Source organism: Manis javanica, chromosome 4 (genome assembly GCF_040802235.1).
Source record: "Manis javanica isolate MJ-LG chromosome 4, MJ_LKY, whole genome shotgun sequence".
NCBI classification, from domain to species: domain Eukaryota; kingdom Metazoa; phylum Chordata; class Mammalia; order Pholidota; family Manidae; genus Manis; species Manis javanica.
In genome coordinates this window covers 94,560,187-94,587,844 of record NC_133159.1, presented here as the reverse complement: position 1 = coordinate 94,587,844, position 27,658 = coordinate 94,560,187, and the positions used below count along the sequence as shown (strand labels likewise).

General features: G+C 35.3%; 1 protein-coding gene across 6 annotated transcripts in view; it reads left to right on the top strand.

The window, feature by feature from the left end:
* Nucleotides 1-27,658, top strand: part of SYCP1 (synaptonemal complex protein 1) — a 126,752-nt gene that overhangs the window by 27,369 nt on the left and 71,725 nt on the right. For all 6 annotated transcript variants that reach the window (XM_017661817.3, XM_073234394.1, XM_073234391.1 and 3 more), the window contains exons 13-16: nucleotides 2,113-2,207; nucleotides 2,685-2,869; nucleotides 4,115-4,182; nucleotides 15,597-15,658. In XM_017661817.3, the coding sequence (XP_017517306.3) occupies nucleotides 2,113-2,207; nucleotides 2,685-2,869; nucleotides 4,115-4,182; nucleotides 15,597-15,658 (410 nt within the window). The remainder of the gene's footprint in view (nucleotides 1-2,112; nucleotides 2,208-2,684; nucleotides 2,870-4,114; nucleotides 4,183-15,596; nucleotides 15,659-27,658) is intronic.

Below are 27,658 nucleotides of genomic sequence, written 5' to 3'. Positions count from 1 at the left end.
TATATTATGATTGAGAATTTGTTACCCTCTCCTACCCGTCCACCCCTCCCCCTTCCCCATAGGAACCAGCGGTCACTTCTCAGTGTTTATTAGTCTATTCAGTTTCAATTTTATATATATCATTTCTAGAAACTTTATTTATATAAACTATAGACATCATCCTTTCTTCTTTTAGTTTTTTAAAAATAATACAATACTTATTTTTTAATATCCACAGCCAGTAATCCTAACATCTGAAATCTTTCTAAGTCCAAGTCTTCCTTTTGTTTATTCTGTCAACTCTTCTCTGGTGCTTTATTTGCCCTTGTGACTTTTGATTGTGAGGTCATGTGACTTCATCTGGGGAACTTCTTTAGGGCCTGTATTGGAAGTATATTTTTAGGGAAAATTCGTATTTGTGTTTCTGGGATCCTAGGGGATCTTAGGGAGACCTCCAATTAAGTTTTGTCTTGGAGCTTTTTAGAACATTCAGGGAGCATATGTTCAGTTTCCACACCTACTGAAGGACTGGTTTGTAATCATGGCTTCTCAGAGAAACCAGGAGTCATTATTACCAGTCTATAATAAATAGTGTCATAGTGGACACCACAGTCTTTGATTATCATTTTGCTCTCACCAGACCTTCTTTACTGTTTTAGTTATTTTTTCCTAGAGTTGGACCACTAACTCTTTCATTTCTACACAGATTTTCAGAATGGAATTAAAAAAAATTTATACCTGGAACATCATTCGGTTGCTTAACATCCTTCACTGTTTTTTATGATGTTCATGATTTAGGAAGTGTACATCTCTGAGCAAGTCATATAAATCCTGTTGTGATCTTGTCCTTATTATCTGCTATAATTCCTTCCTCATACTTTAAGTTTCATGCTATTGAAACACATTTCCTTAAGACCTCAGAATGTGTTATCCTATCTTTTCCATTTTTGCCTTTGTTCATGCTGTGTCACCTGTCTGTAGTGTTCTTTTCTTCCCCAACTCTCATTAGTCTAGTTACTTACTGGCTTTCAAATGTCTTAACTGTCATTTTCTGTAAGTTTTCTGTATGTCTGTATCCCCTTATATCTAACCCTTACTGATCCTATTTGGCTTAGGTGCCCCTTCTGTGATATTCCCAGAAATTCTGGTGATTGTCCATTAGCACTTGTTTGCCTGCTCAATTATATTTTAAGTACCATGACTTTCAAGGCACAGTTTCTAGCATTAACCAACATTATCATCATCATAATAGTATTTAATATTTACTGATTATATGCTAGGCACTGTATTAAAGATTTTAAGTTAAATTATCTTACTTCATCCTAACAGCAACCTTTCAAGATATGAATAACTATCATTCTCATTTTCCAGATGGGAAAAAGTGGAGCAAGACTGGTTCAGTGTCATGCCCAAGGCTAGGGAGCTAGTAAGAGGAAACAGAATAATTTGAATCCAGGGAAGAGCATGAACTTTTTTCCCCTACAATTTTTATGAGGTTTTAAAGTGAATGCACACACAAAAAGTGCATAGACTAGTACCTAGCACTTAGTATTTAGTAAATATTAGCTATTAAGTGGAGTCAAAAGCTCTTTTTTATAATATTTAAATAAATTATATTTTAGAAAAATTTAAAAATCAAGATAGGCAATAATGAAAATAAAATCATGAATAATTTCACCTTTAGGAGATAAATTACTTTTAATTTTCTGTATATTCTTTCACATGCATTATTTATATTAACTTGCCCTTTTTATTCTATGATATTTTATGACTATCCAAATTAGTAATCAATAAAAAAAGTCTGTATCATCATTTATAGGGGCTACATGATATACCATTATATGTAGGTATCACCATAATTTAGTCTATCTCCTGTCAGATATTTACATTTTGTTTCCAGTGTTTAGCTTTTATTAAAATGCAGCACCAAAAATATTTACCTTTGAGTACTTGGGAGATAACCATCTTAAAAAGTCAATAAAACTTGATGATGGCCAATATCAGTGACATCTGTATTTGCATAATTGTCCTTCATTTTGGAGTATCGGAAAAAAAGTAATTGCTAACAAATAATTTGTTTTCTTTGTATGTATTTTCTATTAAGTACTGTCTATCTACAACTTTCTCTTTTAGAATTACAGAATGAAAACTTAAAAGAATCAAATGAGAAACAGGATCATTTGACATCAGAGCTAGAAGATACTAAAATGTCTTTGCAAAGAAGTGTGGTATGATTTAAAAACTAATGTGTGATAAGTCTCACACAGTCAATCAACATATATTGAATGCTAGTACTATGCACAAGGATGGAGCTTCAAATAAAGAAGATACAATCCCAGTTTGCAAAATGCTTATAGTTTAATTAGAGATATTGGATTAAAAACATATAAAACATAACTAATATACAAGATCATGCTAGGTACCAACAGAGTGATTTAGGTAAAAATTGCTACAATAATTCTAAGAATTGAAAGAATACGATGGGCTGGAATGGCTAGGGGAGGTTGGGACTGTAGGTGGGGTTTGGAGGAATGGTGAATTGAAGTAAGAGTCGTGAGTTCCAGATTGGTCAGGGTGGGGCAAAGGAGAGAGGTAAGAGGGTAAGGAGGAAGGGAGGGGCAGCAAACTACAAAAGCAGATGAGTTCAGCTGTTTTTCTTAAGGCCCTTGGAACATAGCTTTTGCTTTGTATTTTATTTGATTTAGAATACTCAAAAGGCTCTAGAGGAAGATTTACAGATAGCAACAACAAAAATATATCAGCTTACTGGAGAAAAAGAAGCTCAAATGGAAGAATTTAATAGAGCTAAGTCTGCTCATTCACTTATGGTTACTGAATTTAAAACTACTGTATGCAACTTGAAGGAATTATTGACAACAGAACAGCAGAGGTAAAAAAATTTTTTATTTAGTTGAATTAAACAATTTACTTATAATATTCAGTGTCATTTTCTACTCATTGTCAATTGACTTTAATTCCCATAACAGCTGTAACCAAGTCTCTTTTTTGTGTATAAAGTAGGAATACATTTTAAAAGTTTGTACTGGATAGGCAGATGTCCTAGGAAAAGATAGTAGGTATTCTCTAGGATAGTTCCCATGCATGTTCCCATTGAGTCAAGCTGTAAAGAAAAGCTTATGAGTGCTGATGCAGTGTTATGGCATAATTAATTAAACTGCAGATTATTATTAGCTTCATAGAAATAACCTCTTATGCTGGTGCTTGTTTTACTAGAGTCTGTAATCTTTTTTCTGATTTATAAAATTAGCAACTAACCTGGTACAAAATAGGTGCTCAAACATTTTTATTACGTTAATGGGTTAATGAATATTATTAACTATAAAACTATAAATATTAAATATAAAATAAACTGTTCATTCACATTTTATCTAAATAGCAGTTTGTCTAAAACTTGAGTAGAAAAACTTGATCTGTTTTTCACTACTTTATATTAAGGAAATACTCATATAAAGCTGTGTTAAGAGACCTAGGCAATTATTTTTGTCTCACTAACATTAGGGTTAATTAAGTCTGGTAGGATGAAGAGAGGAACAGGCTTTGCTCTGAAGTCATCACGTGGGCCAAGCAGTATTTCTTCTCTACTACTGTGTGTGGTGAAGGAAGAAAAACTAGCTTTTCTATTTTTCTAGCTCAGCTGATCTTAAATATTTTTGATTGACCTATCTAGATGATTTTCAAATTTTAAAATTAAAAGTCTCTTTAGATGTCTATTCTAATTACCTCAGTTTTATAGACAAGCCAGAAAAGTTAAGCATATTGCACCAGTTTTCATACTTATATTGTACTTAAAGCAGAACTCAGTATAATAGCAGTTACATACTCAATCTCTTTGAAAGTTCTAGGATGCAATAATTTGGTTACCATCAGTAGCTAAGACATAAATTGTGACCATAAGCTTTAAGATTTTTTGTAGATGCAATTAATAAACCACTGTGTATTTATAATAGTAATTTTATTTTGAAATGTTATTTTATTTTGAAATATAAGCAAAAGATGTTTAATAATTGAATGAGTGAATCTGTGCTAAGATGTGTCATTGCTAAATTGCGCCAACTTTAGTTACAAGATGAATTATGATTAAAAGATTACATATTAAACTATTACATTTTACAAGATTGGAAAAACTTGAAGATCAATCGAAAATACTTGCCATGGAGCTTCAGAAGAAATCAAGTGAGCTGGGTAAGATTTAGAGAATAATGTGTGCATGATATTAGCCAATTGCAAAAGCATAAATGCTCTTTCAGAATAAAATACAGTTTCTCCTCTATCATTTGCCAATAGTGATTATTAGGTAATTTTTAATTTTATTTTTCAAGATAGAAAATCTAAACTTTAAGAAATACTATTCCGTTCCATTATGCAGTTCAGAGCTGTCATAGAAGTTTAGGAACCTAAGAGATGTTTGTAGGCTACTTTCCTTATTTTAGGATTCAGAGCCTTTAATAATTCTTATTGGGAAATGTCTGTTATTTTAACTGAATTTTGAAATTTCATGGTTAGTCTTGTTGGATTATGAACTATTAATTTAAAAAAATGCAATCCTCTTTTATCAAACAGTATTGTTAATATTCAGCAACTTTTAAGGCCAAAAGAGAGAGAAGTTCTGCATTTTCTTTGTAAATTTATGAACTTTTAGTCAGCTAATTCCAATAACTTTATGGTTCATATTTACAATCTTCATATCTATAGATGTGGAGAATTTTAAAGATAAAAAAACATGCTTTTTCCAATTGGTGAAATGAATTATTTTTATAAATTAAAATAACTTATGAATTAGAAGTTATTTTTCTAGAATATCTCCATAACTTTCTGTAAGCTTTATTATTAGCTTTGAATACTCATATAAAAAAATTGTAATTTTGCCTTGTTAGGATGTTTGCTTAAATCCTATATGTCTTTCCTTTGGCAATACTTAATTTTCCACTAGAGACTAGACTAATCTCATCTAAAATTGTTCTATCCAATGGTAAATAATTTTATTTTTTAGCATTATTTTATATTAAAATGGTTTGTAAATGCATTTTTCATCCAGTTTTTAAATCTTCCTTAAGAGCATTCATACTGTTTTAAATCACTGCCAATGTCTACTTTCTTTAGAATTATTCAACTGAATGTTGTAGACTAAAGAATAATTTTAGTCTTTAAAATATCTTTGATGGATATTTATTTGTAACAGTTCAGTCTAATATTGAAAATAAGTGGCTGTTATAGTGGAAAATCAGATGTATAATGTGATTTTTCTCATAATAGAGCAATATATTAAAAGAAGTTTGGATAAGGAATTATAGAACTGTGAAAAAGTTTTGTGTGTATTTCTTAGCATTATTTTAGATGGGTGTTGTGGGAACATGTACAAAAGTAAAATAGCATACTCTTGAGAAATCTCTAATTATTGTGAAAGAAAGGTTGAACACATAAAATCATTACAGCAGAGTTTCCAAAATGAGGGTGTGAACAAGAATTCTACTAGCATAAGGGGAGGAAATATTAAGACTTCTATTTCTATTTTTATGTTTTACAAATGTTTTGTAATGAATAATATAACACACATTTGTATTTTACAATCTATATAAAATATAAATATGTATTTGCATTTTGTATATAATTATCTGTTTGGGGGTTAATACTTACAGATTTCTTACTGATGCCACTGTGTTAATGCTGATGATAACAGGAAGCCGCAGGTAGCAGTGTGGACTGGAGAGTTGGAAAGGCTTTATAGGTTAGGTAGATTTTAAATATAGAGAGGCTTTAGGTAGTTATAGAGAATGATGGAGTGTGGAAAGCATTGTGTGTAGAAGAATAGCATTAACAGTGATGTTAATATGATTGAGCCTTGATCAATATGCATTTGAACTGTATAGGTCCACTTATACATGGAGTTTTTTTAGCAAATATATTGGAAAAAATTTTTAAGGTTTTTGTTGAAATATTATTGATATACAATCTTATGTTGGTTTCAAATGTACAGCACAGTGGTTCAACAGTTACCCATATTATTGAAGCCTCTAATGTGGTTACTGTCTATCAGTGTAGAAAGAAGTTACAGTCATTGACTATGTTCTTCATGTTGTACTTCTGTCCCTGTGACTGTCTTATAGGATGATTGAGAATTTTTGTGCCCATTTATCCCCTTCCCCCACCTGCTGCACCAGCCCTTTCCCTTTGGTAACCACTAGTCACTTCTCAGTGTCTTAAGTCCACTGCTGTTTTGTTTCTTCATTTTTTGCTTTGTTTTTATATGCCACAAATAAGTGAAATCATATGGTATTTGTGTTTATCTGCCTGGCTTATTTCACTGAGCATAATACCCCCTACATCCATCCATGTTGTTGCAAATGGCAGGATTTATTTTCATTTTATGGCTGAATAATAATCCATTGTGTATATGTACCACCTGTTCTTTATCCATTCATCTGTGGATGGATACTTTGTTTGCTTACATATTTTGGCTATTGCAAGTAGTGTGGTGATAAACATAGGGGTGCAAATATCTTTTCAAATCAGGGATTTTGCTTTCTTCAGGTAAATTTCTAGCCATGGAATTACTGGATCAAATGGAATTTCTTGCATTCCTGGAAGAAATACCACTTGGTCATGATGGATGATCATTTTTATGTATTTTTGAATTTGGTTTGCTAATATTTCGTTGAGCATTTTTACATCTATGTTCATCAGTGGATATTGGTCTATAATTTTCTTTCTTTGTAGTGTCTTTGTCTGGTTTTGGTATTATAGTGATGCTGGTCTCATAGAATAAGTTTGGAAGTATTCCCTCCTCTTCTACTTTCTGGAATACATTAAGAAGGATGGGTATTAGCTCTTCTTTAAATGTTTGTTAGAATTTAATTGTGAAGCCATCTGGTCCTGGAATTTTGTGTTTTGGGAGTTTTTTGATTACCAATTCAATTTCATTGCTGGTGAGTGGTCTGTTCATATTTTCTGTTTTTTCCTAGGTCAGTCTTGGAAGATTGTATTTTTTTAGGAATTTGTCCATTTCTTCTAGGTTGTCCAACATTGGCAAATAATTTTTCATAGTATTCTCTAATAATTCTTTGTATTTCTGTGGTGTCCATTGTGACTATTCCTTCTTTGTTTCTGATTTTGTTTATCTTTGTACTCTCTTTTTTTCTTGATCAATCTGGCTACAGGTTTATCTATTTTGTTTATTTTCTTAAAGAGCCAGCTCTTGGTTTCATCGATATTTTTTTTCCTATTGTTTTGCTCTTCTCTATGCTCTGATCTTATTATGTCCCTCCTTTTAACTTTGGGATTCATTCACTTCTTTTTCTAGTTTCTTTAAATGTGAATTTAGACTGTTTATTTGAGATTGTTATTTTCCTGAGGTAGGACTGTGTGCTATTTACTTTCCTCCTAGAACTGCTTTTGAAGCATCCCACAGATTTTGGGCTGTTGAATTTTTGTTTTTATCTGTCTCCATGTATTTATTGCTTGATATGTGTTTTAATTTGTTCATTGATACGTGTTTTAATTTCTTCATTGATCCATTGATTATTTGGAACCATGTTGTTTAAGTCTCCATGTGTTTGTAGGCTTTTTGTTTTCTTTGTGTAACTTATTTCTAGTTTCATACCATTGTTGTCTGAGAATCTGCTTGATACAGTTTCACTCTTTTTGAACTTATTGTGGTTCTTTTTGTGGCCGAGTATGTGATCTTTTCTGGAGAACATTCCATCTATACTTGAGGAAAATGTGTATCCTTCTTGTTTTGGGTGGAATGTTCTGTAGATACCTGTTAAGTCGATCGGATCTAATGTGTTGTTCAGTGCCTTTGCTTCCTTATTTATTTTCTGTCAGGTTGATTTGTCTGTTGATGTGAATAGTGTGTTAAAGTCTCCTACAATGAATGTGTTGCAATCTATTTCCTCATTTACTTCTTTCAGTATTTGTTTTACATATTTAGGTGCTCCTATGTTGGGTGCAAAGATATTTATAATGGTTATATCCTTTTGTTGGACTGATACCTTTATCATTATGTAATGTCCTTCTTTGTCTCTTGTTACTTTTTTTGTTCTAAAATCAATTTTATATGATAAAAGTATTGCTATTTTTGCTTTTTTCTCCCTATTATTTGCATGGAATATCTTTTTCCATCCCTTTACTTGTAGTGTGTGTGTCTTTGGGTCTGAAATGAGTCTGTTGTAGGCAGCATATAAATGGGTCTTGTTTCTTTATCCATTCTGCCACTCTGTGTTGTTTGACTAGTGCATTCAGTCCATTTCCATTTAAGGTAATTATTGATTTGTACTTTTTGCCATTTATTAGTTGTTTTCTGGTTGTTTTTATAGCTCCTCTCTGTTCCTTTCTTCCTCTCTTATACTCTTCTCTTTTTATTTGATGATTTTCTTTAGTGTTGTGATTAGATTTCTTAAAAATATTTTTTTGTGTCTGTTGTAGGCTTTGTTTTGTGGTTACCAAAGGTTCAAGAATAGCTTCTTTACTATATAACAGTCTATATTAAGTTGCTGATTGCTCTATTTAAAACACAGTCTAAAGGTAGTTTGTTTTCTTCTTTCTCTACACTTTATGTATTAGATGTCATTATCTGCACTTTTTCTGTATACCTTGACTGATTTTGCATATAGTTGATTTTGCTTCTTTTGTTTTAATTCCTAACTTGTACAATTAATTTGTCTATTACATTTACTGTGGCTTGATTTTCCTTTTTATTAAGGTATCATTGATACACACTTATATGAAGGTTTCACATGGAAAACATTGTGGTTACTACATTCACCCATATTATCAAGTACCCCCCAATACCCAATTGAAGTCACTGTCCATCAGTGTAGTAAAATGCATTTACTCTGGGTTCATTTTCAATTGTGAAAGCTATTTAGCCTGAGGAACATTTCCATCTATAGAAGTTTCATTAATATATACTGTAAGGCTGGTTTAGTGGTGGTGAATTCCTTCAACTTTTGTTTATCTGGAAATTGTTTAATCCTTGCTTCAAATTTAAATGATAATCTTGGTAGGTAGAGGATTCTTTGTTGGATATCCTTCTATTTCAGTACATTAAATATTTCATGATACTTTTTCTGGCATATAAAGTTTCTGCTGAGAAGTCTGCTGATAGCCTAATGGAGCTTCCTTTATAAGTAATCTTTTTTTTTTCTCTCTGACTGCTTTCAGTACTCTCTCCATACCCTTGATCTTTTCCGTTTTAATTAGTATATGTCTTGGTGTTATCTGCCTTGGGTTCCTTTTGTTAGATGCTCTCTATGTTTCCATGACCTGAGTGTGTATTTCCTTCCCCATATTGGGGAAGTTTTCAACAATTATTTCCTCAAAGAGACTTTCTATACCTTGTCTCTCCTCCTTCTGGTATCCCTATTACACAAGTATTATTTTGTTTGGATTGGTCACACACCTCTCATATCATTCTTTGATTCCTAGAGATCCTTCTTTCTCTCTGTTCCTCAGCTTTGTTGTGTTCTCTAATTTCCAACTCATTGACTGTCTCCTCCTCTTGAAATAATCTACTCTTAAATCCCTCCATTGTATGTTTCATTTTAGTTTCTGTATTCTTCAGCTCTTAGTAGCTCTTTTTCAGCTCTTCGTGTCTTTGTTGAAGTCCTCCCTGAGAACTTGAATACTTTTCTTTAAATCAGAAAAGTTATGTTATGACTTTTGCTTTGAAATATTTATCAAGAAGATTGGTGATCTTTATTTCATTTAGCCCTCTTTCTGGTGTCTTTTCCTGTAGTTTTGTTTGGAACATAGTCCTCTGCCTCCTCATTTTGTCAGAGTTCCTCTGTTTCTTTCTTTGTATTAGATAGATCTGCTATGCTTCCTGGCCTGTAGAGTAATAGCTTTATGAAGGAGACATCCTGTGGATTCTACAAACTCAAGACTCTTTACTCTTCAGTGCCTGGTTCTATTTTGTGGGAGCCCCAGCTGTTGTTGGTGTGAAGTGGATGGAGCTGCCTTTCTTTCTGTCACTGGTAGTGGTATGAATGTGCAATGCTCAGTAGTTTGCTTCAGCCACCTTTGTGATCCAAGCAGAGGCCTCTGCTTGGGTGATTAGGTGGTGTACCCTCCTCCTGCCCTGCAGCTGTGGCAGGGCTGCAGGGTTAATGGGGTGGGCAGGTTTGTTGTGTGGCTCTGAGGCAGAGCTGGACTTGTATCATGTGGCTTGGACACCAAGGGGATAAAGGAATTGTTGGGGATGACTCCTTCAGGCATCTCCTTGACTGGACTGAAATGGGTGAAGAAGCTTGGAGAGTCTCCCTCTGCCTGCCAGGCAGCAAAATCTGATGCTTGTTCTGGGCCGAGTGGGTTGGGTCTCCAGCAGTGAGGGCATGGAGGAGCCTGGGACTGCGTTGCCAGTGAGGGGGATGGATCATCTGGGGCTCCTGAGAGTTCCTGACCTGTTGGTCCAAGGGAGGGCTGGGGAGGTATTGTCCACCTGCCCTTTCTCCTGAGGAAAGAGCTCCATCCAACCCTCGCCCCTCTGGCACCCTTCCCACTGCTGGCAAATATTTTAGATTGCTGCCTCTGCTTTGGGTCTTAGGACCAGTGGAGTGTACCTGTTCTCCACAAGCAGCTGGAGTCTCAGCCTCCCAGATTGTTTGAGCTATCCCTGGTGTCCAGCCCTGCTAATCACCAGAAACCACTGTAATGTGGACTTGTGCTCCCAGAGTAAATCTCCAGGGCCAGGTGTGCAGTATTCCTGGTTTCCTGTTCCTCCCCACCCTGTTTCTCTTTCTCCTGACTGTGGTCTGGGTTGGTGGGAGGGCTTTTGTCCTGCTCTCTCATGGCTCTGCCACTTTTACCCCTTTTCTGTGTGGGCTTCTCTTCTTCCCCAGGTGTAGGTGGTGTGTTCTGCAGTCTTCAGGTTGTTTTCAGGTTTAGTTGTATTTGCTGTATTTTCTTCTTTTTATGTGTATTTGGAAGGAGGTTTCCACCTTGCCTTCCTACTCTGCCATCTTTTTCTCTGCCCCTGTCAGTTTGTGACAATTTGAAAAACATTTTCTTTTCTCTAACTTACTTTATTGTAAGAATATAGTATATAATACTTATGATAAATATGTTTTAATTGGCTGTTTATGTTGACAGTATGGCTTCTGGTCAACAGTAGGCTATTAATAGTTAAGTTTTTGGAAAGTCAGAACTCATACACAGATTTTTTATTGTGTGGGGGTCAGTGCCTCTAACCCACTGCACTTGTTCAAGGCTCAACTCTACTTAGCATTAGTTATTTCCTTCTTTGGTTAATAGTATAGTCCTCAAAACCAAAACTCTTGGAAATTATCCTGTAGGGTTCTTTCTCTTTTACCTTTCACTTCTAATCTGTTATCCAGTAATTCTTGATACCTAGTTCATAAAATCTAAGAGTTTCTAACTCTTAAATATCATCTGAATATTTCCTTTTTCTTCATCTCCACAGACCTAAACAGTTCAGGTCCTCATTTCCTGTTTTCTGGTTTTTAGAGTTTCAGGCACATTCTCTTAGCCTAGCAGAGGGAGGGATGCATGTGAGTAACATAATGGAACACAGATTGTCTATTTGGTAGATTAGTCTTCAAAACATGCTTCAGATTACCCTCTTTAGTCTTATATTTGTTCATCTCTTGTTGTATTTACTAGGCTTCTATTTGCTTTGCCTTTGTTTCATCACCTTCTTTCTTACTGCAATAGCCCTCATTCTTATTGCTTTGTTTTCTTACTACACTTTGCATTCTTCCTTGATTATATTTTTTGGTTGGAGTATTCCTCCATCTGTATCCATTGCCCTCTCAGAAGTCTCAATCATTAACTCATTATAAGACCACTTTTTTCTGTGCACTGCTCAGATACAGCCTGATGTACCTGTTGTATCTTGGCATTAGCTGTAGACAGATTTCTCTGGCTAGAAACAATTGTAATGCTTTGAGAATCAATCTTTTTGTTTCCATCCTTGTCTACCTTTTGTTCATTCTCTGCACTGATGTTAAAGTATCTCTTTAAAAATACAAACCTGACTATTCTGTGTTGCAAGTTTAAGAGCCATTTTATTGTGTAAATTCAGACTCTGAAGTATCAGGTGCTTTTCCATTGCTCACTTAAAGTAGTGCCTAAAAAATAAGTTAAAGTCAACTGTAAATACAAAATCTTTGTCAAATAATTTTTCTCCATTTCTTTACTTATTACAGTTTGTTTTGCTTCTTCATATGTCTCCCATCTTTGATTAGGTCTAATATTGTGCTAAACAGGTTTTAATCCTTTAGTTGTTTCTCAGTAACTATATCCATGCTTGGTTTCACTCTGGTTGTGTAACTGATTCTCCCTCTAGTGTTTTCTATTGCTTCACATATAAATATTTAATTACAAATTGGGGTAACTGCTAAAAGGAAATGAAATGATACAATATAAGAATATAATAGGGCCTAATTTAGATTTGGTGATCAGAATGGCCTTCAGCTGAGAACTAAGAGACAAGTGAGATTTAGTTAGGTAAACCATGTAAGTTGAAGAGAGTTTTTCAGTCAGAAGGAAAAGCATGTAGAAATGATATGAGGTGTGAAGGAGTAATTCAAGTGACTGAATGAAGGCCTTTGTGATTGTGTGTAAGAAGTGATGTAGAAAGGTGAATGAAATGAGTATGGGGCGATAAGGACCAAATCAGGGCCAAGGAAAGGAATTTTGATTTTATTCTAATGGGAAGGAAAGCCACTGAAGGACTTTAGAAGAATGACACCATCTGGTTTATGATTTTAAAGGATCACTATAACGTCAGTATGGCAGGTAAATTTTCTGGTAAGTAAGGGGTACTGGTAGGGAGGAAAGAGTAGAAGTGGAAAAATCACATTGGAGGCTGTTTGAGTGGTACAGGTATGAGAGAATATCTTTTAAAAATGGATCATATCATACTTCTGCTAGCATTTGGTGAGACTGTTAATCTGAGGACACATTGTCTTTAGCTCTGAAAACTTTTCTTACTTCTTTTCTGTTGTCATCAGTTCTCTCTCTGTAAGTTCACATAGGTAGGTTTTGGCAATTCTGCATTTATCTTTTATGTTTTAAAAATGTTCTCTTATACTCTTTTAGTTTTTTTTTTCCTGAGGAATTTGGGGAAAAAAGTTATTTGGCTCCCTTCTCTTAGTTCAGTCTTTAGTCATGTTTCTGTTTTGCCTTTTCTAAAATCTAAGTTGTCAATTTTTAAGTTTCCAGGAACTCTAAGTTTATTTCAGAAATATAGTATCTTGTTGGAACATATATTACTTAGCAAAATATCAACTTCTGTTTGCTCTATTAATATTAGTTCTTTATTCTTGGGTTTTATTTATTTATTTTTATTATTATGGTATCATTAATATACTCACATGAGCAACATTGTGGTTACTAGAATCCCCCCATTATCAAGTCCCCACCACATAGCCCATTACAGTCACTATCCATCAGCATAGTAAGATGATGTAGAGCTACTACTTGTCTTCTCTGTGCTCTACTGCTTTCCCTGTGGCCCCCACCCCCACTTTATGTGTGCTAGTCATATTGCCCCTTAATCCCCTTATCCCTCCTTTCACTCCCATCCTTCCCAGTCTCTTTCCCTTTGGTAACTGTTAGTCCATTCTTGGATTCTGTGAGTCTCTGGCATTTTGTTCCTTCAGTTTTTGCTTTGTTGTTAGACTCCACAGATAAGTGAAATCGTTTGGTACTTGTCTTTCTCCACCTGGTTTATTTCACTGAGCATAATACATTGGGTTTTATTTTAGTTCTTTTTAAATTGAATTTGGTGCTTCTCATGGTTTTGCTTTTCTTTACTAATTGTTGATTCTTGATTGTTTAACTCATCTAAGTTTTTGAGAATCCACCTTCACCCACCTGTATGTTACAATCTGATTCTTCTGATTATGGGGGAGAGATAGAAGGTGTTATAAGGAAGGGTGGGCTCGGTAGCTTGTCTTTTGAATATAGATGATGTTTATCTTGTATAGAGATCATGAGCTGTTTGGACATTGTTATGTCCCTTTAGCTACAATTCCCAGAATCTTTTATTTAACCTGGTATGGGCTGTTGGGTGGGAAGTATGGTCACCTGACCTGGTTGTTCCACGTATCTTTCATTGAGTTAATGTGGATTTTCGTCTCAAACCATTCCTGTTTGGTTTGTTAATGATAGTCTGTCTATAAATATATATATTTTTCTTTTTTGTGCCTATAAAGAAACTTATGGGATTGGGGATATGAGAGAGAGTAGTGACATGCTCAGTCCACTATCTTTAACCAGTCCTTGAGTTTACAAAAATTAACTATTTTTACCTAAAACGGAACTTTGTGGTTAAATAAGCCTTGCATGTGATAGGTTTTTCTTTCAGGCTCTATGTTGGCATTTCATATTTTGTTTATTTTTCCTTAAAGACCGTGGGAAATTATGACAAATTTTTTGTTTTTAATGTACAGAGACTGGGAAATTTTCAGTAAATCTATTATATCTCCAATAATTAATAACCCAGACAGTGAGGAAAGACAGTGTTTCAGATATAATAAGATTTTAGGTGGCAGCTAGATGTCATTTGGGAAATTTGTAAGCAGTTTAGAAATGTAAGAAAGGAGGAAAAAGCAGGAGGTTTGAACTGGAAAGATTAAATTCATTAGTCTAATGTTGAATTCATGGAAGTATAGAAAGGCATTGTAAAGTATTATTTTTTACACTGGCAAGAAGGAAAAGTATCAGCTAAGAAAATAGGAGCAGGAGTTAGAGAGGAAGCAGGAAACCAAATGGTGCAGTCTTGAAAATCAAAGGGAGAAAAATAGAGGGTGGTTAATAGTATCAAATTCTGGAAATCTCCACAATGATAATGATTAAGAGTTGTGCTATATAATGGTTATTGGTGATCTTTGAGATTATAATTTTATTAATGTCATGGAGATAGGCATTAGTTTTGCATGGGGTTAATAAATATGTAGATAACAGGATAACAGGAATTTGTAAACTAAAGTAAGAAATTTGACAGTATGAAAGGGCAGAAAGGTCAATTTTATACTCAAATAGAAGTTTAGATGGGATGGAGGAAATTTAAGATTCCTTTACAGGGGGTCATTGTATTTTGATAATATAGAAACTAAAATCTCAGTGTATTTTGATAATATAGAAACTAAAATCTCAGAGAAGGTGAGAATGTTGAGATCCAGAATACAATGATCAGAATTAGTTTGAGAAAAGTAGATCACTTCTCCTTTTAAGTTTGGAGTGAAGATTAAGAGGCCACATGTTTAGATAGTGATGAATTGAATGTAAAGGCACATGCTGAATGACCTCATTTCAAATATGTATTTTTATATATCCATTGCTTATTTTGTTTGATGAACTTTGGGCTCATTTGGTTATGGAATTAACTTTATAGAAACATTACTATCAATATTTACCAATTATTATCTATTCCAATAGTGGAATGAATATATGTTCCTATAAGGGCTAAGAACCTATGTCCTGTTTGTCCTGTAACCTCAATACTTATTAGCATAGTTCCATTTTGACTTTCTCTATGCTTTATGGTTTTTTTTTAATGGTGGCATTATTATTTCTTATCTCTCCTATTCTTTTTTCCATCTTTTAACACATTTATATTCTTTTGCTTATTTTAGAAGAAACGACTAAGCTTAAAAATAACAAAGAAGTAGAACTTGAAGAACTGAAAAAAATCTTGGTAAGTATAAAGTTTCTCTTACTAACATATAGCAATTACTTTACAAAATAATACTGAATCCACTGACATAGATTCTTACAATGCAGATGTTTTATGCTAGTTTTTTAAGTTAAAATATAAAAAAGATTTGGGTTTTTAGTAAAGTCACATTTTTATCTGTACCAATTTTTATATATCTTGATAACTATCTTGGTGAAGATGTTCATATTATTTGAACATGTATTGACAGTACATTTAAGTAAGATCATATATGCATGTACCTTTGATACCTTTGAGCCACAAAGCTACAATTTCAAGAAAGATTTGTATGATATATATTCAGTACCTGTGTTTTGTGTTCAGGTAGATTCATGTTTAATGAATTTGTTAAGATAAAGCTTCATTATGTTTTAATTGATTACAATGTATAGACTATTGGTTGACAAACTTTTTTGTAAAGGACTAGATAGTAAATATTTTAGGCTTTGTGGCTATATACAGAATGTTAATTTTCCCCTCATCCTCTCCCTTCCATGACCCTCCCCTCCCCTCCTTGTGTTCCTCATTTTGGGTTCTTTTATTTTTAACAACTTTGTAAAAATGTAAAAACCATTCTTACACCAAGGGCCTACAAAAGGAGACTATAGGCTCATTCTTAGAGGCTATAGTTTATCAATACTTGCTATAAAAGACAATATTGTTTATGACTACAGATACTTGATTTTGGGTTTAAACTATTACATGTCTATGTGATTTTGCAACTCCTAATTCTTCCATCTCTTGGGAAATGTTATTTCCAAATGCTTATCCTTTCTCCACTGAATTGCTTTTTGTACAGATTCTTGTAAATAATAATAATGCTTGTATTGATTTCAGATTTGATAATGTATACATATATATCAAGTCTCAGCTTAAATATAAATTCTTTAGGAAATATCTCCTGATAGTTTAAGTTAGTTTAGGTCTCTGTATAGCTTGTTCCCAGAGAACCCTGAACTTATCACAAGTGAAATTATTTTTGGTATAATTATTTAAAGCTTTATTCACGCTTTAGACTCCCTTTTACCTAGCATAGTAAATGGCACATAGTAGGTGCTCAATAAATAAATAGTGGAATGAATGTGCACTCCAAAAGGGTTAAGAACCTATGTCCTGTAACACCGGTATGTAGCATACTGACTGACACTTTGTAAGCATTTTATAAATATTTCCTGAATGAATGAATACTAAAGTATTGTTTTTACTATAAAGATTCACACCTACATGAACAAGGATTGGTTTAGGGTTTGTTGTATTTGAACAGCAATAGAACATAATTAATATCTTGGTCCTTAGGATCATAATGCTTCAGTTGGTATCCAGCTCTTTACTTCCTAGCTGTATGACCTAGAGAAATTTACCTAAGCTCCCAAAGCCTCAATTTTTCCATGTGTGAAATGGGGAAAATAAATTATACATATCTCATAGAGTAGTTATAAGGGACAAAAAAGATAATACATTTACTCATTTAATAAATATTTGTTAAGTTCCTATTATACTAAACTCTGGGGATACAGTGGGAAGCAAATGGATACATATCCTTCTTTCATGGAGGTGCAGTCATGAAATAATCATACTTAAATACAAGCAGTCAAAGGTAATATTCCAGTGGTGGCAAGGGCAATAAAGGATTAGTTCACAGTGCTATAAAGGATTAGTTCACAGTGCTATGAGGTCTATAATAAAGGGATTTGAACTAGTTAGAGGCAAGGAGAGATTTTTTTGAAAAACTGGGGATTGAACTGAAATCCAGGTAGAGGAAATATTATGTGCAAAGGTCTTTTGATGGACAGGAGTATGGTTGAGTACAACATGCAGTGAAAGGAAGAGAGTGGTGAAAAATGAGGCTAGAGAATTAGGTAGTAGGATCTTGGCAATTCATGGCCTTTTAAATGGTATCAAGATAATTTTGTATTTGTTTTAAGAGGAATGGAATCGCTAAAGGATTTCAGCAGGAAATGACTTTGCAGATTTGCATTTTGAAAAGCCCACTGGCTTGTAGTATGGAGAACAGTGTATTAAGATAGAACAGTTTAGAGTAAACGGCCAATCACAGTAGCCAGAGAACAAATGAGCATAACTTAGGTTGGGAGGTGGTTGTGGTAATGAGAAAAGTGGATGATTTTGAGAGATATTTAATATTTAAATACTTTGGATCGATGTAGCATATTACCCTTTGTTAAAAACTCTCCTTTTTTCCATTAACTTGGTTTTGCACATTTATAAAAAATCAGTTACACATATTTGAGTGCTTCTATTTCTGGATTATTTCTGTTTCCTTGGTCTGTCTGTCCATTTACCAATATATCAGTGATTACTGTAGCTTTATACTAAGTGTTAGATTTGGGTAGTGTGATTCCTCCAGCTTTATTCTTTTTCAAAATTGTTTTAGTTATTTTAATGCCTTTATTTTTCCATATCAATATTAGCATCACTTTTTCTATATCTAAGAAAATCTTATTAGAATTTTGATTAGAATTGTGTGAAATCTATAGATCAAATTAAATTAATATCATTACTGTATGTTACATCTTCCTGTACATGAATGTGGTATCTCTCTCCATTTATATAGATCTTCCTTTATTCTTTTATTGGCATTTTGTAGTTTTCAGCATATGGGTCCTATACATGTTATGTTATAGCTATACATATACAGGCATACCTTGGAGATATTGCGAGTTTGGTTCTAAACCATTGCAATAAAGTGAATATTGCAATAAAATGACTCAAATGAATTTTTTGGTTTTCCAGTCATATAGAAGTTATATTTACACTATATATAGCCTACTAAGTGTGCAGTAGCATTATGTTTAAAACAATTTATATAACTTAATTAAAAATACTTTATTGCTAAAAATTGTTAACTATCATCTGGGCTTTCAGTGAGTTTTAATCTTTTGTCTTAATGTTGGCGGCTGCTGACTTATTAGGGTGGTGATTGCTGAAGGTTTGGGTGGTTGTGGCAGTTTCTTAAAATAAGAAACCAGTGAAGTTTGCTGCAGCAGTTGACTCTTCCTTTCATTAATGGTATCTCTGTAGCATGCCAAGCCGTTTGATAGCACTTTACCCACAGTAGAACGTCTTTCAAAATTTGAATCAGCCCTCTCAAACTCTGCCATTGCTCTATCAACTAAGGTAACAATATTCTAAATCCCTTGTTAATTTCAGCAGTCTTCACAGTATCTTCACCAGGAGTAGATTCCATCTCCAGAAACCACCTTTTTGCTCACCTGTAAGAAGCAACTCCTTATCTGTAAAAACTTTGTCATGAGATTGCAGCAGTTCAGCCAATATTCAGGCTTCACTTCTAATTCTGACTCTCTTGCTGTTTCCACCACATCTGCAATTACTTCCTCCACTGAAGTCTTTTTTATTTGTTTAATTTTAAAATATTTTTATTGAAATATAGTTAGCACAATACTATATTAGTTTCAAGTGTGCAACATAGTGATTTAACATTTATATACCTTACAAATGCCAATACAAAATACACAGTAAGTGCAGTTACCATACAGTTATTACATATTACCAACTATATTCTCCATGCTGTACACTGTGACTTATGACTTATTTATTTTATAATTGGAAGTTTGTACCTCTTTATCCCCTTCACGTATTTTGCTCATCACTCCCACTCCAGTCCCCTGTTGCGACTACCATTTTGTTCTCTGTATTTATGAGTCTATTTCTGGGTTTTTGTTTGTTTTTTAAATTCCACATGTAAGGGAAATCATATAGTATTTGTCTTTCTCTTACTCACTTAGCATAGGTCTATCCATGTTGTCACATGGCAAGATTTAATCTTTTTTTATGGATGATAGTGCCCCATTATGTATATACCACATCTTTATCCATTCATCTATTGATGGACACTTAGGTTGCTTCCATATCTTGGCTAATGCTTCAGTAAATATAGGGGCATATATATCTTTTTGAGTTAGTGTTTTAGTTTTCCTTGGGTAAATATCCAGAAGATGCATACTTCTAGTTCTGTGAAAAAAATGATTGCTTCCTCTATTGAGGTCTTAAACCCCTCAAAGTAACTGTGAGGGTTGGAATTAACTTCTTCCACATCCTGTTAATGTTGGTATTTTGACCTATTCCCATGAATCATGAATGTTTCTGAATGGCATCTAGAATGGTGAATCTTTTCCAGAAGGTTTTCAGTTGAATTTTCCTAGTCCATTAGAAGAATCACTGTTAATTAGCATCTATAGCTTTATGAAATGTGTTTGTTAAATCATAAGACTTGAAAGTCGGAATTACTCTTTGATCCATTGGCTGCAGAACAGAATGGATGTTGTGTTAGCAGGCATGGAAACAACAGGTATCTCTGTACATCTCCATTGGAGCTCTTGGATTACCTGGTGCACTGTCAATGAGCAGTAATATTTTGAAAGAAATCTTTTTCTCTGAGAAGTAGGTCTCACTGTCAGCTTCAAACATGCAGTAAACTGTGTTGCAAACAGATGTGCTATCATCTAGGCTTTGTTCTATTTATAGAGCACAGACTAGATTTAACATAATTCTTAAGGGCCATAGGATTTTCAGAATGGTCAATAAGCCCTGGTTTCACGTTAAAATCACCAGCTGGGTTAGACCCTTTAGCATGAGAGTCAGCCTGTCCTTTGAAGCCAGGCATTGACTTTTCCCTAGCTATGAAAGTCCTAGATGGCATCTTCTGATATAAAGCTGTTTTGTCTACATTGCAAATATGTTGTTTAATGTAGCTACCTTCATAAATTATCTTAGCTAGATCTTCTGGATAACTTGGTACAGCTTTTACATCAGGTCTTCCTACTTCACCTTGCACTTTTATGTTATGGAGACAGCTTCTTTTCTTAAACCTTATGAACCAACCTCTGCTAACTTCAGACTTTTTTTCTGCATCTTCCTCACCTCTCTCAGCCTTCATAGAATTGAAGAGAGTTAGAGCCTTGCTCTGAATTAGGCTTTGTTGTGGCAGTTTGATTTTCTGTCCAGGCCACTGAAACTTTTTCCACATCAGCAATAAGTCTGTTTCAGTTTGTATCATTTGTGTGTTCACTGGAATACACTTTTAATTTCCTTCAAGAACTTTTTCTTTGCATTCACAGTTTGGCTGTTTTTTGCAAGATACCTAGCTTTTGGCCTGTCTCAACTTTTGAGATGTCTTCCTAATTAAGCTTAATTATTTCTAGCTTTGGATTTAACATTAGAGATGTGTAAGTCTTCCTTTCATTTGTCACTAGAGGCCATTGCAAGGTTAGTAATTGGCCTAATTTCAATATTATTGTGTCTTAGGGAATACAGACACCAAAGGGGAGGGAGAAAGATGGCTGGTCAGTGGAGTAGTCAGAACACACATTTATTGATTAAGTTTGCTATCTTATATGGGTGCATTTCATGCTGCCCTAAACAATAACAATAGTAATATTAAAGATCACTGATCACAGAACACCATTATAAATACAGTAATAATGAAAGTGTTTGAAATATTATGAGAATTACCAAAATGTGACACAGGGGCACAAAATAAACACATTGGAAAAACACTGCTAATAGCCCTGCTTGATGCGGGGTTGTCACAAACCTTGTATTTGTAAGAAATGCAGTATCTGCAAAGTGCAATAAAGTGAAGTGTAATAAGATGAGGTATGCCTATATTTCTTTTCTTTTTTTACTTAGGATAATGCTTTTTTATTTTTTTATTTTAGTATCATTAATCTACAATTACATGAGAAACATTATTTTTACTAGACTCCCCCCATCACCAAGTCTCCCCCCACAAACCCCATTACAGTCACTGTCCATCAGCGTAGTAAGATGCTGTAGAATCACTACTTGTCTTCTCTGTGTTGCACAGCTTTCCCTGTGTACCCTCCCCACATTATACATGCTAATCATTATGCCCCCTTTCTCTTTCCCCCCAACTTATCCCTCCCTTCTTAGACAACCTCCCCAGTCCCTTTCCCTATGGTAACTGTTAGTCCATTCTTGGGTTCTGTGATTGTGCTGCTGTTTTGTTGCTTCAGTGTTTTCTTTGTTTTATACTTCACATATGAGTGAAATCATTTGGTACTTGTCTTTCTCCACCTGGCTCATTTCACTGAGCATAATACCATCTAGCTCCATCCATGTTGTTGCAAATGGTAGGATTTGTTTTCTTCTTATGGCTGAATAATATTCCATTGTGTATATGTACCACATCTTCTTTATCCATTCATCTACTGATGGACACTTAGGTTGCTTCCATTTCTTGGCTATTGTAAATAGTGCTGCAATAAACATAGGGGTGCACCTGTCTTTTTCAAATGGGGCTGGTGCATTCTTAGGGTAAATTCCTAGAAGTGGAATTCCTGGGTCAAATGGTATTTCTATTTTGAGCTTCTTAAGGAACCTCCATACTGCTTTCCACAATGGTTGAACTAATTTACATTCCCATCAGCAGTGTAGGAAGGTTCCCCTTTCTCCACAACCTTGCCAACATTTGTTGTTGTTTGTCTTTCGGATGGTGGCGATCCTTACTGGTGTGAGGTGATACCTCATTGTGGTTTTAATTTGCATTTCTCTGATTATTAGCAATGTGGAGCATCTTTTCATGTGTCTGTTGGCCATCTGAATTTCTTCTTTAGAGAACTGTCTATTCAGCTCCTCTGCCCATTTTTTAATTGGATTATTTGCTTTTTGTTTGTTGAGGTGCATGAGCTCTTTATAAATTTTGGATGTCAACCCTGTATTGGCTCTCTCATTTATGAATATATTCTCCCATACTGTAGGGTACCTTTTTATTCTGTTGGTGGTGTCCTTTGCTGTACAGAGGCTTTTCAGCTTGATGTAGTCCCACTTGTTCATTTTTGCTTTTGTTTTCCTTGCCTGGGGAGATATGTTCATGAAGAAGTTGCTCATGTTTATGTCTAAGAGATTTTTGCCCATGTTTTTTTCTAAGAGTTTTATGGTTTCATAACTTAGATTCAGGTCTTTGATTCATTTCAAATTTACTTTTGTGTATGGGATTAGGCAATGATTCACTTTCATTCTCTTACATATAGCTGTACAGTTTTGCCAACACTGGCTGTTGAAGAGGCTGTCATTTCCCCATTGTATGTCCATGGCTCCTTTATCATATATTAATTGACCATATATGTTTGGGTTAATATCTGGACTCTCTATTATGTTCCACTGGCCTGTGGCTCTGTTCTTGTGTCAGTACCAAATTGTCTTGATTATTGTCATTTTGTAGTAGAGCTTGAAGTTGGAAAGCGAGATTCCCCCCTGCTTTATTCTTCCTTCTCAGGATTGCTTTGGCTATTCGGGGTCCTTGGTGTTTCCATATGAATTTTAAAACTATTTGTTCCAGTTTGTTGAAGAATGCTGTTGGTATTTTGATAGGGATTGCATTGAATCTCTAGATTGCTTTAGGCTGGATGGCCATTTTGACAGTATTAATTCTTCCTAGTCAAGAGCATGAGCTGAGTTTCCATTTGTTAGTGTTCTCTTTAATTTCTCTTAAGAGTGTCTTGTAGTTTTCAGGGTATAGGTCTTTAACTTCGTTGGTTATGTTTATTCTTAGGTATTTTATTATTTTTGGTGCAATTGTGAATGGAATTGTTTTCCTGATTTCTCTTTCTGCTAGTTCATTTTTATTGTGTAGGAAAGCAATAGATTTTTGTGTATTAATTTTCTATCCTGCAACTTTGTTGATTCAGATTTCTGTTCTAGTAGTTTTGGAGTGGAGTCTTTAAGGTTTTTTTATGTTCAATATCATGCCATCTGCATATAGTGACAGTTTGACTTCTTTACCAATCTGGATGCTTTGTATTTCTTTGTTTTGTCTGATTGCTGTGGCTAGGACCTCTAATACTATGTTGAATAACAGTGGGGAGAGTGGGCCTCCCTGTCTTGTTTCCGATCTTAGAGGAAAGGCTTTCAGCTTCTCGCTGTTAAGTATGATGTTGGCTGTGGGTTTATCATCTATGGCCTTTATTATGTTGAAGTACTTGCCCTCTATACCCATTTTGTTGAGAGTTTTTATCATGAATGAATGTTGAATTTTGTTGAATGGTTTTTCAGCATCTATGGAGGTGAACATGTGGTTTTTGTCCTTCTTTTTAGATGTGGTGGATGATGATGGGTTTTTGAATGTTGTACCATCCTTGTATCCCTGAGGTGAATCCTACTTGATCATGGTGTATGATCTTCCTGATGTATTTTTGAATTCAGTTTGCTAATATTTTGTTGAGTATTTTTGCATCTGTGTTCATCAGGTATATTGGTCTGAAATTTTCTTTTTTGGTGGGGTCTTTGCCTCGTTTTGGTACTAGAGTGATGCTGGCTTCATAGAATGAGTTTGGAAGTATTCCCTCCTCTTTTATTTATTGGAAAACTTTAAGGAGAATGGGTATTATGTCTTCTCTGTATGTCTGATAAAATTCAGCAGTAAATCCTTCTGGCCCGGGGTTTTTTTTCTTGGGTAGTTTTTTGATTACCGATTCAATTTTGTTGCTGGTAATTGGTCTGTTTAGATTTTCTGTTTCTTCCTTGGTCAGTCTTGGAAGGTTGTGTTTTTCTAGGAAGTTGTCCATTTCTTCTAGGTTTTCCAGCTCGTTAGCATATATATTCTCATAGTATTCTCTAATAATTCTTTGTATTTCTGTGGGGTCCACCATGATTTTTCTTTTGTCATTTCTGATTCTGTTTATGTGTGTAGATTCTTTTTTTCTCTTAATAAATCTGGATAGAGGCTTATGTATTTTGCTTATTTTCTCAAAGAACCATCTCTTGGTTTCATTGATTTTTTTCTATTGTTTTTTTCTTCTTAATTTTATTTCTTCTCTGATTTTTATTATTTCCCTCCTTCTGCTGACTTTGGGCCTCATTTGTTCTTCTTTTTCCAATTTCATTAATTGTGACTTTAGACTATTCATTTGCGTTTGTTCTTCCTTCTATAAATAGGCCTGGATTGCTGTATACTTTCCTCTTAGAACTGCATTTGCTGCATCCCACAGAAGTTGGGGCTTTGTGCTGTTGTTGTCATTTGTCTCCATATATTGCTTGATCTCTATTTTAATTTGATCATTATTGTTCCATTGATTATTTAGGAGCATGTTGTTAAGCCTCAATGTATTTGTGAGCCTTTTTGTTTTCTTTGTACAATTTATTTCTAGTTTTATACCTTTGTGGTTTGAGAAGTTGGTTGATAGAATTTCAATCTTTTTGAATTTACTGAGGCTCTTTTTGTGGCCTCACTTCCATGGGCACTTGAAAAGAATGTGTATCCTACTGCTTTTGGGTGTAGAGTTCTATAGATGTCTGTTAGGTTCATGTGTTCTAGTGTGTTGTTCAGTGCCTCTGTGTCCTTACTTATTTTCTGCCTCGTTGATGAGTCCTTTGAACTGAGTGGTGTGCTGAAGTCTCCTAGAACGAATGCATTGCATTCTGTTTCCTCCTGTAATTCTGTTAGTATTTGTTTCACATATGTTGGTGCTCCTGTATTGGGTGCATATATATTTATAATGGTTATATCCTCTTGTTGGACTGACCCCTTTATCATTATGGAATGTCCTTCTTTGTCTCTTGTGACTTTCTTTATTTTGAAGTCTATTTTGTCTCATAGAAGTCCTGGAACACCTGCTTTTTTCTCCCTATTTGCATGAAATATCTTTTTCCATCCCTTGACTTTTAGTCTCTGTGTGTCTTTGGGTTTAAGGTGAATCTCTTGTAAGCTGCTTATAGATGGGTCTTGCTTTTTTATCCATTCTATTACTCTGTGTCTTTTGATTGGTGCATTCAGTCCATTTACATTTAGGGTGATTATTGAAAGGTATGTACTTATTGCCATTGCAGGCTTTAGATTCGTGGTTACCAAAGTTTCAAGGGTAGCTTCTTTGCTATCTAATCATCTAACTTAACTCACTTATTGAGCTATTATAAACACAGTCTTATGATTCTTTATTTCTCTCCCTTCTTATTCCTCCTCCTCCATTCTTTATATGTTAGTTGTTTTAATATGTACTCTTTTGTGTTTCCTTTGACTGCGTTTGTGCATTGTTGATTTTATTTTTTGCCCTTAGTTAGTATTTGGTTGGTCTGCTTTCTTTGCTGTGATTTATTTTCTATGTTGACATCTTTTTAGCCTTAGGAGTGCTTCCATCTAGAGCAGTCCCTTTAAAATATCCTGTAGAGGTGGTTTGTGGGAGGCAAATTCTCTCAACTTCTGCTTGTCTGGGAATTGTTTAACCCCTACTTCATATTTAAGTGATAATCATGCTGGATACAGTATTCTAGGTTCAAGGCCCTTCTGTTTCATTGCATTAAATATATCATGCCATTCTCTTCTGGCCTGTAAGGTTTCTGTTGAGAAGTCTGATGATAGCCTGATGGGTTTTCCTTTGTAGGTGACTTTTTTTCTTTCTCTGGCTGCCTTTAATACTCTGTCCTTCTCTTTGATCTTTGCCATTTTAATTATTATATGTCTTGGTGTTGTCCTCCTTAGGTCCCTTGTTTTGGGAGTCTGTGGGCTTCCATGGTCTGAGAGACTTTCCTCCCCCAGTTTGGGGAAGTTTTCAGCAATCATTTCTTCACATACACTTTCTATTCCTTTTTCTCTCTGTTTTTCTTCTTGTACCCCTTTAATGGAAATATTGTTGCATTTGGATTGGTCACACAGTTCTCTTAATGTTCTTTCATTCCTGGAGATCATTTTGTCTCTCTCTGCCTCAGCTTCTCTGTATTCCTGTTCTATGATTCTATTCCATTAATGGTCTCTTGCACCTCATCCAGTTTGCTTTTAAGTCCTTCCAGAGATTGTTTTATTTCTGTCTTCTCCCTCCCAGTTTGATCCTTTAGCTCTTGCATATTTTTCTGTAGGTCCATCAGAATGGTTATGACCTTTATTTTGAATTCTTTTTCAGGAAGATTGGTTAAATGTATCTTCCCTGGTCCTCTCTCAGGGGTTGTCTGGGTGATTCTAAACTGGACCAAATTCTTCTGCCTTTTCATGGTGATGGAGGTAGTTGTAGGTAGGTAGCATGTGTGTTAGCTGGGAGAACAAAGTCCCTTCCTGCTTGCTGGTCACCTTGTCTGTCTCTGCTGCCTGTGCCGGTTACCCACACACACTGGGAGCAGGCTCCAGATTCATTTCCTGAGCTGCATCAAGGGTGGCAGCTCAGAGCCCTGTGGGGAGAGGCAGGCACATCGAATGTCCTCACCTGTGAGAACGGCACCCCTTCATGCCTCTGCTTGTGCCGGGCAGCTGCATGCTGGTGGCAACCCTTGGTCTTGGCCTAGGTGGCTGCGCGCTAGGAGGAGGCTCTGGGCAGCTGCTGTGGGTGCAGCCACTCCCAGGATGCTCTTCTGGGGCTGTGCAGGAAAGGGAATGAATGGCAGGCTGTTTATTGCTGTGAGGGGCTTCAGGGCTGCGTTGCCTCCCAGGGGGTTAGGGCTCCTGAATTTACCCGGGTTTCCCAGCCTGCTGGGCTGAGCCTACTGGAATGGTTCTGTCCAGCTATGAAGCCCCTGTCCCTTTAAGACTTTGAAAAAGCATTCGAGTTTCTTTTGTCCCAGGGGAGCTGGCTGCAGGGACCTGCTTGCACATTTTACTTTTCCGTTTCCCTAATATCCAGCACACCATGCAATGTGTGTCAGTGCTCCCAGTGTGGATTACTAGGGCTGATTATTTAGAAGTACTGCACTTCCACTCCCTTCTCACTCTGACTCCTTTCTTCCTGCTGGTGGGCTGGGGTGGGGGAAGTGCTTGGGTCCCGCTGGGCCGGAGCTTCTATCTTATCCCCCTTGTGAGGTGCTGAGTTCTCTCAGGTGTAGATGTAGCCTGGCTGCTGTACTGCATCCTCTAGTCTCTCTGTTAGGCGTAGTTTTATTTGTTACATTTTAAAATATATATACAGTTTTGGGAGGAGATTTCCGCTGTCCTACTTATGCCGCCATCTTCCCCTCTCCCCCCTGTACATATCTTTTTATGTAGCCTGTATTTTAACTGGGTCT